This window comes from Streptopelia decaocto, assembly GCF_964273445.1.
Source record: "Streptopelia decaocto genome assembly, chromosome: 2".
Lineage (NCBI taxonomy): Eukaryota > Metazoa > Chordata > Aves > Columbiformes > Columbidae > Streptopelia > Streptopelia decaocto.
In genome coordinates this window covers 126,828,924-126,843,299 of record NC_138655.1, presented here as the reverse complement: position 1 = coordinate 126,843,299, position 14,376 = coordinate 126,828,924, and the positions used below count along the sequence as shown (strand labels likewise).

Here is a 14,376-nt window from a genome sequence, read left to right as displayed (position 1 = left end):
AAAATAATAAAAAATAAAAGAGTTTGAGGACACCCCTTAACAAGTCCGTATTTTACTATCTGTGCTTGGTCTCTGCCTCGAATAACTTCTTTTTTTAACTTAGGGGGGAAAAATTGGCCATGGGAGAGTGGAAGGGTGATTGACATCAGATTCACAGAAATAAATGAAGCTGTCAGCAAAAGAGAGAGCTCTCTTTCTGCCCATAATAAAATACTGCATGTCAAATTGATTGGTGGATTTTTATTTTTATGTCTCACCAAATAGCTACTTAGGGATAAGATAAATGTATTTTGACTTCTTTTTTTTTTTTGTTTTATTTTTTTAATCTACTTCAGATAAATACTTTTTTTTTTTTTTTTTTCTACAGTGCTGTGTTTCCAGTATTTCTTATAAAAAGTGACCAGGAAAGGGAATCCACTGTGATGACACAATTCATTACATGTTAGGAATATAATACTCAGTACTATGAGTTCTCTGAAATAAAATAGAATGTAGTGCCTTTGGATGGAATTGTGCTTTATTTTATCTTACTTATGGCTCCTACCTATTGCAAGGCTGGAGTACTGGATCCTCTTTTCTCATCAGCTGATGGGTTTATTCTGAAACAAAGGTCTGTGATTGCCCGGCTACTGGGATTGTGCAGGTAGCTGGAGGTACATTTTTGCTGCAACCATTAGGTTTATAAAGGTTTACACTATCCTGAAGTATTTTGCAAATTCAGTAAAGAGTATATTTAAAAATCAGAGTAAATATAACCCATTTGTGGGAGTGTCTGCATCTACTATGACCTGACCTAGCTGCCCAGAGTCCAAAGGATTTCCCCTTTTCTGTGCTACTACGAACTTTTTCAAATGCCTGGTGCTTTCTGCATTTACATCATTTTGGTCTCTGAGCACATATGCCTCTTAAATATTTTAAGTATCATAGGAGCCCAGAGGGTAGGTTGATGCTCTTATTTGTCTTGCAAGATGTAAAGTGACTTTCCCAAGGTGATGCAAATATTGCAGCAGTCATACTCCCAGAAACGAAGTTCATTGCCATGGATTTTAGTCCACTTTCTTTAAAAAAAGTCTCTCTGATCTTAATCTGTCTGATACAACCCAGTTTAGGGTGTTACGATTGTGATTATTCAGGGCCAAACCTTGTGTGGTCCATATGTCTAGTGTACACAGAGTTGTTCTGCCAAACAAAACTATTCACAGAACTCAGAACTGGAAGAAATCCTTAGGAACCCCTGGCTGCCTCCCTGCCGTCAGCAAGTAGCTCTGTACAGGCTCAACCACTTGCACTTCAGAAAAAGCACCAGAGAGGATCCAGCCCTGATCTGAAAACCAAGAAGTCGATGATCTGTTGCTGTCCACAGCCCTTTGCAGGGGAGATTGGTCACTCTGGCTGCTCCTATACTTGCTGCTTTCCAATCAGAGCTTGTCTGGCTGTGTCTTACATTGACTCGCCAAATGCCTGTCTCTGCTGGATTAATAGATCTCGGGTCCTCACTGTCACGTCCCTTTGAAGGTTTGTGCTTTGGGGCTCATGGACCAGCCTGAGCTGCTAAAATCCAGACTGTTTCTTCCAGCTTTCTGAATACCACTTCAGCTCTCTTCCTGTGCATCTCCATTTTTTTGATACCATTTTAAAGATCTGAAGACCAGAACTGAACTTGTAACCATTTTTGCCAATATTATTTTTTCTGGAAGGATAAAATGTATCAGAGGGCTGTGTTATCCTTCCTTGCCACGTCCCTGTGTTAGGAGGTCGGGCACACTTGCCCATGCACTGTCACTGCTGAGGCCTATGGCTGGTCAGGCTTCCGGCACTCTGGATGCTGGCTTTAATTTCAGAGGTATGGTCAGAACTTTTCATATGGTCATTTTCAGTTTTATATTTGACATTTGTATGTATATTGTGCATATTTTTTTTCCCTTCCCTCAGCCTTAGGGGAGTGTGTTTTGGTTTGTTGTTCTTTTCAAGTGGCCTCGAGTTGCAGTGATTTGATCTCTCTGTGTAACCGTGCTGTCCTCATTCATTTCTCTGCCAGTCTGAGTTACCAGCTGCAGATTTTGAAACGTTTATTTCCATCACTGCTGATTTACACTCTGGAACATCACTCTAAATATTGTGATTTGGTGGTATATTCCTGTTTACAGGTACTTTGGAGACCTGTCAGGCAGCCCCAACATTGACTCTATACCTTACTGAATGACATAGCTGAGGATGTAATTTAGGCCGCTGAAAACAAAAGTAGCAGAGTTTGGTCAGATGAAAAGGGAGTAGATCTCTTATGTACAGGCTGTTTACATGTGTGGTTTGTTCTGTTCTGTTTCCAAGTATGCACTGAATGTGCTATTCTTTATGTCCTAAATAGTAGCAGAATAACCTGATGGTTACTAAGGTAATGAGAACCCACCGTTCTCTTACCAATGCATGTAAATAAAGTATGGAACTTAATTTCACTCTGTGTTACCTGAGGCAGCTCTGGCATCTGACAAAACAAATGATCTTCACATTCTCCTCCGCTTCCCTTCTGATTTTCACTGAAAGATTGAGATGTTTCTCTTTTTGTAAATAAATGAGGCTGCCCTGCAGATGGAGGGAAGAAAGTAGCCCAAGAATTACATCCTTTGTCATGCAGCTGTTTTTCCTCTGTGACTCAAAATATATTTGCCTTTCCGCTTAAATGCTTCTACTTCATGTGATCGGAATTGAAGATTCAACACCCATATGACTTCCTCTTTTATTTTTCTCTTGATACGCAACTTATGTTTATTGTCTGTTCTTGTGCGATGGATTGCAGGCGTAGCATGAGTGTGAATTCCAGATTAATTTCTTAATCAAAGGAAGGAAACTTCCTTTTTGATTGTGTATCAAAAAGCAATATGGTAAAAATACAAATTTGCTGACACAGTAACACCAGTAGATGAGTGGGTGAGATACTTACTTAGTGAAATGATCCTTGACAAGAATTGTCACTGGCTTTGGGAGAGCAGGCAGCAAACAAGAAATCCAAAGGAGCTCTGACCACTGTGCAAACAGGCAACACTACACCCCAGACCATCTTGACTTTTTAATGGAAAAAGAGAATCCGTATCAAGCTACTCAGCAGCTCATCAATCACCTGAATCCACCAGGCTGGGCATGGGAGATTGTATCTGTCTCTTACATACAGGAGGAGGAAGAAGAAACAGCTGGGGCACGGGATGGAGTTGTGCTTGAAGTAAGGGAATCTACTGCAGGAGAAAGGCAGCAGTTTATGCTGAATTATGGGCCTCCAGAATAGTGTTCCTGATTTTTATCTTTTTTTTGCTATAAATTGTGAACAAATTAATGTCTTAGCCATGTTAAAGTGATATCAAATCATGGGTGCTCGCAAATGTACGTTGCCATGAGTGGGATATTTTAGCGTAATAGCCATTTGGATATCAAGGCTTTATATTCTAATAGCCTACCTGCTCAGAGAAGGAGTGGGGCAAGGGGCAGGGATGAAGTGGACAGCTGGCATAATATACGGATATTTGAACTCGGAAACGAAAAGACAGCTGCTGGATCTAATTTTAAACATAGTCTTGATCAGATCCCTCTAGATCCTGGTTGTCCTGCTACAGCAAAGTCATTAGCGGGAGTAGAGACGAGTGAAATTCAAGATACTGGTAAAAAACTTTTGTGAGAAGGGGAGTCACCCTTGTTCCAGTTATGGTATTTCCATTTCTCACAGTAAGTATTTAAAGAAAATGCGAGTGGAAGCAGCGTCTGGTTGGTACATGGTTTGACACTGCTCCCACAGGCAGCTTTTCTGGGTTGTCCTAATGCTGTCCTGAAACCACAGGGGCCAGCAGCGCTGTATCCAGTTAGGAAACCGTGTATTCAAAGTGTTTTTTTTGTAATATTTAAAATAATATGTGGTTATAGTATCGGTCACCAGATGATAATTCCGAGGTTTTACATCAGGTGTCAGGAATGCATTGGAAGGGATCGGGAGTGCCATCCAGTGGGGCTCTGCAAATTTAGCTTGCTGGTTTTGTTTGTTGGTTTGGTTTGGTTTTTAGCAAGTGCAAAAATAACAAGTAGTATCGCACCAGTATAGTTCTTCATTTAGGATTAGCAAGCTAAGATATTTTATTAATTCAACAGCTGGTTAAGCATTTTCAAGCGTCTGTCTTGCTTTCAGAATGCTACTACCAAGCTGGGTATTTTTGGTTCAAAGTGTGACAGTATTGTTCTGCTTTATTTTAACTACGATGCTAAACTTCAGGGCTGTGGAAACATTCCTGTATTTATTCTCTTTAGGAACTTAGCTAACCCCCGGGAATTTGCAGTAGCTGTGGACACATGCAGCACACTGCTCCTCTGATGTGAAGATTCCCCTCTGCTAGACCGCTCCATTAACCACATGACAGGTTTAGAAATAACAGCTTTGCTGGTTTATATCCACTTCAGGAAAGAGAAACGTCCAGACTTTTTAATTTTTTTATTTTTTTTTTTTAATAACAGGAAACTTGATGAAATAAGAATAAAAAATGAAGATATATATTTTTTGTTTTGTTACAAAACTTTAAATGACAACCTGACTTTACATTTACAGACCTTGATTAGGCTAGAAAAGTTACTAAGATATAATTGTATTCTTCTAAAGACAGCGTTCTGTGATCACATCCAAATATAAGTGCAGTATGCAATTAACTGTCATCTTTTCCTAAGGCAAAGTGGGTAGAACAGAAATATGTTTATTCTAAGGTAGGATATAAAATCTGTATTGTAAAGCATTGCAAATAGCATGAAAAGAGAGAGGTGGTTAGAGCTGGAGTTGTGGGGCAGAGACCATAAATGGCCAAGCAAGAGGTCACATTTCATGTAAGCGTGTCTCCTAATCTCCTTTCAACAGTATTAGCACAGCCAGTGTTAGATTTGTGTTATATTTAAACTTTCATCTTTCCTGCCTCCTATGCAACTGAACGCTGTTCTTGCTGATTCAACCCAAAGGCTTTGAAATGACAGCTGCCAAGGCTGGTTTATTTCAAATCTTCTATCCCACGTTTGCTTATGTGTCCTTTCCAAGCATGTATTTTTGTCTGTACCTCCCATCTAATATTCTTATTGTCAACAGGGAAGTTCAGAGCTGCCAAAATTGCGAAAGGAAGACCAAAAAGCACGGAATGCGCTGTTAGCTGATATCCAGCAGGGAACTCGCTTAAGAAAAGTGACTCAAATCAATGACCGCAGCGCACCACAGATCGAAAGTGAGTGTGTGCTCCTGGGTAAGGGCCCTGGGTGAGCTGTGCTGAAGCCTCAGTTGCGGAGATCAGCTGGACAGTTTTCAAATTGAAGGGCAGGTTTAAAGTTCAGCAAAGGTCTGCACCTTCATATGGCTTTAGGATGTGGAGATGCTTTCTAAACTTGCATCCTGCTGTAAGATGAATAACTATTAACACTTCACTGTTATTAACACTATTAAGTCTTGTCCAAAAAAGGCATTTCCTTGTCCAAAAAAAAAAATCACAACTGAGAGTCCTTGAGAGTTTCTCAATGAAATAATTGTTTAAGTGGGAATTGTTTGCTCTGGCAGAAGATCTGTTCTTTACTAGATAAAAAGAACAAAAAATGCCAAAAACATCTGGAAGCATAAATTTCCTGTTGTCTAACACAACTTGTGGTTGGTGTCATTATGGATGTGAAATTAAGAAGCACCAGGGGGTGCTGTGCTCCAAGATCTGGGTCAGAAATTGTGTGAACAGTAACTTTCCTTGCTGAGCCTGCCTTAAGAGGGAAACGTCTGCTCTCGGCTATGTTTGTTGGTGCCAGGTCTTACTAGTCTGAGTGCAAGAATGAAATTACTTTCTGATATACCCTGTGTTTTTTGTTCTTTTTAACAGAACCCAAGGAAACTAACAGAGATGGAGTTAATCAAGCCATTAATAAAGGCAGCTCTCAGCAGCCTCTGGGAGGTTTATTTGCTGGTGGCTTCCCTGTTCTCAGACCAGCGGGCCAGAGGGACATGCCGGGTAAGGGCTTCGTTTCTATGAAAGAATCACTGGAGGGAACTGTGGTTTGGGATAAACACACTTTGGGTTTAGCTTTAGTATTTGATTTTTATTGCTATTTACTGAACCCTTAGTTCATCATGTGACCATGGAGGGCTCAATTAATAATGTGCTTGAAGTAATCTTTCTAGATGTCAGGTGCCTTATTCCTTAAAATATAAATAATGAGCTATCTCTGCACTGGGTAGGAATGAGATTGAATAGGTTGTGCAGAGTTTTAATGGAGATTTTTTTGCATTAGTTTAATGAGAACTTTTAATTGTGCCTTGAATATTGAAATCTGAGCTTATCAACTTCAGCATAAATGGCATAGAAGTCATATTTCCTTCCCTCCATTAGTGTGCATTTCTGCAGTATTACAGGCTTGTGTGTTACTTTTAAAGATTCATATTTAAGATTTTTGCTCTCTGGATTTGGCAAGCACAGTTTTGATCCAGAAAGGTAATTTATTGACCTGAAAAAGGCTATTGTTGCTTCACAAAGACAGAAGGAAGGCATGTGTGGGAGCCCCTGCTGCTGCTTTCACCTCAAGAAGGGGTGACTATTTTAGAGTCACAGCAGTGCCCTCTGGTGCTGTTGGGCAGCTGGTGACTGCTCAGGCAGCACAGAGCAAGGTGGGCATTTGCAGGGAAAGATGCACATTGGCTCTACCTGCAGGGTTTTCTCCTGGAAGACGAGCCCATAATGCGCAGCTCAGCTTGTGACAGGGCCGCCTCACCGCCTCAGCTGCAGTAGCTACTCTGGGTTGTTCTAAAACTCTGACTATGTGAATATAGAATGAGATGCCTTTTTTTGGACATCATGCTTTGGGAAAAATCCTTGACATTTACTCAGGAAAATACATTTTGTAAGGTCAAGCATCTGAGCATTTGCAGTTGAAAAGGAAACATTTGAACCTGTACCTTTGGGAAAGCCTTTGAGGCACTAATTTTAAGAACTTGGCTTTTATCCATGGGATTGAGCTTTATGTAATATTGTGTGAATTTTTAAATCTTAAACAAGTTCTTAACTTCAAGGATGCAAGCTGATGCGTGTCCACCTTGTGTTCTTCGAGGTCTTTTCACTAGGACTCTTGATTCCTTCAAGCAGACAGCTCATTGATGTTCAGCCGGCTGTACTAGATAGATGGGGCTGGTATGAAGTACCTCAGGCCTTTTGAAGGAAAGTACTTTCTCCTTAAACTGTTTCATTTCAACTGAGGAACAGGGATCAGAGTCCCCAGTGCCTACTGGGACACATCACCTCTCAAGCCCCGTTACACCAGGGGCAACCTCTTGGATATGAGATGGTTTTGGAGAGCTAATCACTCCAAGTAACCAGTGGGGAGGGGACGATGAAGAGCTGGCTCTTTGCACTGTTCTGTCTGATGAGAGGGAACCAAACCCTGAGGTGTAACGTGTGATACCTGTTTTTCAGCTGGGAGACCTGGGCAGCTTCCAGGGGTCCGAGCAGCAGCTCCCAAGCCCTCTGCCCCACCGACCTCCAGCACCGCCAAGGCGAGCAGTAACCCGTCGCACCCGGCTGAAGGCCCAAGGGCAGCGGCCCCACCGGAGCCCCCCAGCACCTCCCGAGCCGGAGCCGGCCCGGGGCGGCCCAGCCTGCCCGCCCCCCCGCCACCGCCTCCCGCCTCCAGCAAACCTTCCCTCGCCTTCCCCCCTCCTCCGCCTCTCCCCCCTGCAGCCGAGCGCCCTCCCAAGGGGGTGTCCCCCAGCGCTGCTCCTCCGCCCCCGCTCCCTCCTCCTCAGGCTGACAAACCCACCAAGTTTCAAGCAGGAGCTTCACACCCGCCGCCTCCTCCTCCCCTGCCCCTCGTTCCCCCCTGCGCGTTTCCCGGCAGGACAGCGGATTTCCCTGCTGCTGCCTCTCCCTCTGAAGGAAGGGACTGTCCCCCTCCCACACCGCCACCCCCACCTCCTCCTCCACCACACACGCACCCCTTGACGGTCCCCAACAGGCTCTCCTTGCCGCCCTCCCCAGCCTTCGGCACTGCCGACGTGCCCCCTCCGCTGCCCCCTAAGTCCCCCAACTTGCTGTCGCAGCTCCACAAGCCCAGCAGTATCCAGTCCCTGCCGCTGCCCCCCACTCCCGGCCTCCCCCAGCCCACGGCGGCGGTGGCGGAGACCAGAAGGAAGAGAGCCGGCCGAGGGGCAGGTGAGAGCCGCACCTGGAAGGAGGGAACGTTTCTTCTCCCTTTGGCTATCGGGGAAATAGCACTGGTGGCCTGAGAGCGTGGAGGAGTGCGGATGGAGAGGGCAAGTAGCAGCAGGGTGAAGTCCATGGTCTGGAGTACTTGTAGGTCACATGGCGTGTAAGGGGCATGTGAGACATCAGGCTCTTCTTAGCGCTGGACACACACACCTTATGCTTTAATCTGTGATTCTGGGAAGCAACATGCTGATCAGCAATGTTTTAGGACCGCTAGGCTGTTGCTTTTATGTTGGCATTTACTGAACTCGGGAGCAGTTTTCCTACCAGTCTCAGGTAGGGCAGCTGAGTTTGCCACATCTGCAGCTGCTCAAGCTCCGATGACAGAACCCGAGGGAATGGCAGGAAGATGTGCCGGGAGAGGTTTAGGTTAGACATTGGGAAAAGGTTCTTCGCCCAGAGGGTGGTGGAGCACTGGAATAGGCTCCCCAGGAAGGTGTCACAGCCCCAAGCCTGACAGTGTTCAAGAAGAGACTGGACAACACCCTCAGACACACGGTGTGAACTGTGGAGTTGTCATAGGCAGGGACAGGAGTTGGACTCAATCATCCTTGTGGGTCCCTTCCAACTCAGGACATTCTATGATTCGAAGTGTCAGCCTACCCAGAACATCCCTCCACTGCTGCACCCGTGCAGTCTGGCAATGGCTGGAAATGTTACAGGAGAGACTAAAGCAAAGACGGGGCAGCTGCAGCTATAGATGAACAAAGGCAAGTATGGATGCAGCCCTCTGCTTTTCCGCAGTGGCCAGTGCCTCTTGTGATCCAGGTGGCAGGGTCAACAAAGGCTTCTCTGACTGCTTGGGAAGCGGGGATATTAGCTAGTGTTTCCTTGAGCAGATGGTAGAAGGAACTTTTTTCTGACTGATATAATGAAGATAATAAAAAAATGAGTCTAGATCTGTGTGGGTTTGAGGAATGGAGACAGCTACTTAATAAGGAGCATCTGAAGAGAATGTTCTGTACCCTGTATTTTAGCAGCCACATGTCAAGAGAAAGATTAGTGGTTCCCTTTGACAGCCATGGGAAAGGCCATGTAAGTACAGCACATCAGGTGCTTCGTGATGGTGATCAATGCTGCTCAGGAACTGTCTGATTCATGGTGGCTCAGCTTTTGAGGTTTCCATAAAATTAGCCTGCCTTTCTCTTGGTTATCCAGGGGGAGAAGCAGTTTTGAGAGGCTGGTAACTTGGAGACCTTGGGCTCCCTGTGCTTCACACAGTTCCTGTGGTAGCTCTGCCCAGATGTGAACTTTGAAGGCTCTTGCAGCTCCTCAGTGAAATGCACAAGAACGATAGTAATTCCAATGCATAGCTGCCAAAATGTCAGGAAATTAATTTCTTTTAGTGATGATACCATCTAGTGTGGTTGTTGCTTATTTTTCTTTTCTTAAACAAAATACTTGTTCTTGTGAAAGTGGAAGGATAGATTGGGCCAAAGCCATGCTTCAGAATGTCAGACTTCCCTAGAATTAGATATAGCAAGCCGCAGCCAACACCAATAGTGACTTAAAAGTAACACTTAATGCTATAAATCCATGGTCAGGCTGGACAAACAGCAGCTATGAAGTACCCCAAAGTAGCTAAGTTTGCCCTAAATCCTGCATTCCTTCTACACTTCCACTTTTCTACAAAGTATATTGTCGAGTTTGGTAAGTCACAATGATGTTTCTCTGTTTAAGGACCTGGTGCTGGGAAGCTTGTCACTCCTCCACAGCCACCAGCAAGATCACCAACAACTGAACTTACAAGCAAGTCTGGAGTCTCAGCCTGGGCTGCAGCTCATGACCCCTACCCACCACTTAAAAATGGAAACATGCACATCATTGGTAAAATAACCTAAATTACGTCTCTCAGCCTTATTTAATGATTTTAGTGCAAAAGCCTGTGTGTGTCTCAGACCACAAAAAAAAATCATGAGACCTTCTCATGGCAATAACAAGGTAGTATAACTAGACCCATTAGAAATATTTTTTGTTCAACCTTATATAATTAGAGAAAATCAAGGCTTTTTCACAAAGGTGTTGAATCATCCAGTAGAAAATAGAGCATGCACTACCTGCAGAATTATTTAAGGTTGTGAAAAGTTGCTGTAGGGTGCTTAAATTACTATCCTTAAAACCAGTTCATGGACATTTAGTAGCTTTAGTCCTATAGAGCAAAGACTGGGAAGAATTACTTCTGTGGTCTGATGAATTGGCCATTCATTATTGCTTATAGCTAAATGGCTTGAAAACCACCCAGGAATACCTCTGTTACCACAACTTGATCAATGCAGAAGACTGGAACAGCAGCCAGAAGCTTCACTTCAGTTAGTAGCAGGCAGTGTTTGCAATTAAGCCAGAAAACTTGGAAGGCTTACAGATACACTCCTCAAGATTGTTTATATGGAGTGAGCCACTGTCAATTCCAGGGGAAAACAAGTCAGCATTTAAAATTGAAATTACTTGTGGCAATTTTTACTTTTTCTTTTTTCTTTCTTTTAAGTATCTGTCTAATAGTGACAAATGTTTATTTCCCTGAAACTTTCCAGATGACTTTGAATCTAAATTTACTTTCCATTCTGTGGAAGATTTCCCCCCACCTGATGAATTCAAGCCATTTCAGAAAATATATCCCAGCAAGATAGCTAGAGGTAAGTGTGTAAACAGCTCTGATAATGATCCAAAAGGATTAAAAACAGGAAGTGAAAATAAAGAACAGAAATCTGCATTAATGTGAAGAACTGGGCTCAGGAATAAGTAGGGAGGGATGGGATTTTTTACAGTGGTTGCAGGGACCAAAGATACAATGAAAAGCACTTGATTAATTACTGTTAAGTCTTAGTAGCTAAAAATAAAACTATGTGGCTTAACATGCATTCTGTGTTCTTCAGATTGTTGAATTTGCAGAGCCCTTGATGTTAAAAACAGACAGGCAGCTACTGTTTTTTTGTTCATGAACTTGTGAAATCACAAGAGAGGTGATTTGATCCATGTCTTCCATCATGTGTTTTGATTTAAATCCTATGCTTGGTGTTTTACAGATCCCTCTAAAAATCCGCCATTAAGAACACATGTAAGATGAGAAGCGTCTTCTGATGCTCTGTGGATTTGCTATTAAACAAGAAGAACATCAAGATAATATATAAACCAGAAGGGGTCCCTATTACAGTGATAAGAGATTATATTTGAATTGCAAGTGCTGCAATGTTAACATTTTTATAAACTGGGAAAGTGCTGTAAATGATACTTTTTGAATTGGCCTACAAACCACAGGAATGTTAGCACAGGCTTTTAAATTATTGTATATAGGTGGATAATTTTTAAGCAAAGCAACATAAAATCTGAATTCTTTGTAGTGTTGAAACAATGCTCATTCATCATGCTGACATGTTACCTCAGAATACTTTTTGCATTACCTGCCTGTAGTTCATTTTTCCTCTTCCACCATCATTTTAAAGTATTTTGGAAATCCTCCAGTTATTATTCAGACATTTTTCAACTAACTACTAGAAACTAATGTGATACCTTTAGTCTCCCTGTATGTTTCTTCACTTCTTCTATTCTGCCTATCCTCAGATGGCGGCAGAATGGCACTTTCATGAACAGATGGGCCCACAATCCTTTTCTCATTAAGTGCGAAGAGGAAAGAGCTGATGAGGAGCTGTGGCTGCTGTTGAGCCCACCTCTTATTGATTATAGATCCTTATAGGATATTGTCTGAAGAAGCCCAGCTGGGTAGATTGGTCATGGACTTGACAAAAGACAACAGAACTTTTCCAGACTGGAGGAAAAGAAAGTTTTCTACTGTAAGAAAAAAAAAAAATATGGTGTGTGTGAATGCACATGCCATGAATTATGTATGTAAGGGCACGTGTCCTGTATTTTTCTGCTGGCAAAGTGGATATTCACCCTTTGTGTGACAGACTGTCTTTACCCAGCAATTAGGAGGCTTCTGGATGAGGGGTCCAACACCTATGTTATAAACAGACAACTACAGCTACAATTGTTAACCTGTAGCAACAGCAAAGATTCATTATCCGAAACACACCAGGTGGAATAAGCAGTCCCCAAAGTGGTTTTTCCCTTTAACAGAGAGGGTTGAAAAAAAGTAACAACCTAGCAGCAAAGAAGACTTGAGCTTCTGCTTTTAATATGCAGCCTGGGGTAAGGTCTTCAGATCTGTGAATAGGATGTCTATTTCCACCAAGAATTATCCTTATCTTTGTGCATTTCACAGCATGAGGAGGAATGTTGCCAGCAAGGTTGAGGGAGGGGATCCTTCCCCTCTGCTCTGTACTGATGAGGCCACACCTGGGCTACTGTGTCCAGTTCTGGGCTTCCCAGTACAAGAGAGACATGGACGTGCTGGAGAGGGTCCAACAAAGATCCAATAAGATGACGGAGGGACTGCAGCATCTCTCCTATGAGGAACAGCTGAGAGAGCTGGGACTGTTCAGCCTGGAGGAAGCTCAGAGAGAATCTCATCAATGTGCATAAATATGTGAAGGAAGGGTATAAAGATGGAGCCAGGGTCTTTTCAGCAGTATTCAGTGACGTGAACAGCAGCAATGGGCACCAAATGAAACAGAGGAGGCCCTGTCTGAACATCAGGAAACACTTTTTGCCTGTGAGGGTGACAGAGCACTGTCACAGGTTGCCCAGAGACACTGTGGAGTCTCACTCCTTAAGAGATACTAAAAAGCCATCTGACATAGTCCTGGGCAACTGGCTCTACATGGCCCTGCTTGAGTGGTGGGGTTGGACTTCCAGCCATCCCTCCTGATCTCAATCACTCTCTGGTTCCCCTTCTCACAGCTCTCCTGGGTTCCTGCACTTGGGTCACAACAATCCCATGCAATGCTACAGGCTTGGGGAAGAGTGGCTGGAAAGCTGCTTAGTGGAAAAGAATCTGGGGGTGTTGATCAACAGCCAGCTGAACATAAGCCAGCAGTGTGCCCAGGTGGCCAAAAATGCCAACAGCATCCTAGCTTGTATCAGCAATAGTGTGTGCCCCTGTACTTGGCACTGGTGAGGCCACAACTCGAATCCAATTCAGTTTTGAGCTCCTCACTGTAAGAAGGACATTGATGTGCTGGAGTGTCCAAAGAAAAGCAACAAAGCTGGTGAGGGGTCTAGAGAACAAGTCTCATCAGGAGCAGCTGAGGGAACTGGGGCTGTTTAGCCCAGACAAAAGGAGGCTGATTATCACTCTACAACCACCTGAAAGGAGGTTGTAACAAGGTGGATGTGAGTCTCTTCTACCAAGTAACAAGTGATAGAACAAGAAGAAATGGCCTCAAGTTGCAGCAGGGGAGGTTTAGACTGGATATTAGGAAAAATTTCTTCCTAAAAAGGCTTGTCAAATATTGGAGAGGTTTAAAAGACATTTTGAAGTAGCACTTAGGGACATGTTCAGTGGTGGACTCAACAGTGTTAGGTTAATGGTTGGCCACAATGACCTTAGAATCATTTAGGTTGGAAAAGACCTTTACGATTCACCGGCTTGAAAAAAGACACTGCTGTTCCAGGGTGAGTCTGGGTCTAACAGCCCAACTATTTACAGTTATGGCATTAATTTATATAATTGCCATAAATTCCCCTCAGCTGCAGCTATAGTAACAGTATAGATCACAGGTAAAGACCTTTCCCCATGGCCATGCCTTTGAAAAAAACTATTTGGAAAAGACACGTAACTGCATCTTCACATATCTCTGCTTTGCTCTCAGTTCTTGCAAGAGCTCAGTTACGCTGCAAGTCTTGCTCCTATGCACATGCTCATGGTGTGGAGTGGCGTAAGGGTAAGAAGCTCTTCACCTGGAGGACTCTAAGAAAGCATCAGTCTTTTTCTAGCCTATTATGATACCTTGCTGTATATCATGTGAAAAGAAAAAAAAAATAGTGATACTTTGAACAGTAAATACTGTCACTGTAATTATTATAGTTACTTGATAAATATGCATGAATAAAGTAATAATCAGGGGTCAGCATATACATTGCATTACAAAAACCTGGAAAAGTTTAATACTGCTTTGAAGAATATTTTGCTAGAGTACTATTAAAGGTGACTTACTGTTGGTTCTTATGAGTTCTGGAACTTGTGTACTGCTTTCTAATATGTACCTTCATAAGGATTTTAAACCTACTTAATGATAGA

The 14,376-nt window shown here is 43.1% G+C and overlaps 1 protein-coding gene across 2 annotated transcripts in view; it reads left to right on the top strand.

Moving 5' to 3' along the window:
• The window catches only part of WIPF3 (WAS/WASL interacting protein family member 3), a 36,820-nt gene extending 24,710 nt beyond the window's left edge, over positions 1-12,110 (top strand). For both annotated transcript variants that reach the window (XM_082045826.1, XM_082045827.1), the window contains exons 3-8: positions 5,102-5,234; positions 5,868-5,996; positions 7,452-8,186; positions 9,921-10,067; positions 10,772-10,873; positions 11,264-12,110. In XM_082045826.1, coding sequence (XP_081901952.1) covers positions 5,102-5,234; positions 5,868-5,996; positions 7,452-8,186; positions 9,921-10,067; positions 10,772-10,873; positions 11,264-11,304 — 1,287 coding nt within the window. In that variant the 3' untranslated portion in view covers positions 11,305-12,110. The remainder of the gene's footprint in view (positions 1-5,101; positions 5,235-5,867; positions 5,997-7,451; positions 8,187-9,920; positions 10,068-10,771; positions 10,874-11,263) is intronic.
• Positions 12,111-14,376: the final 2,266 nt, after the last annotated feature.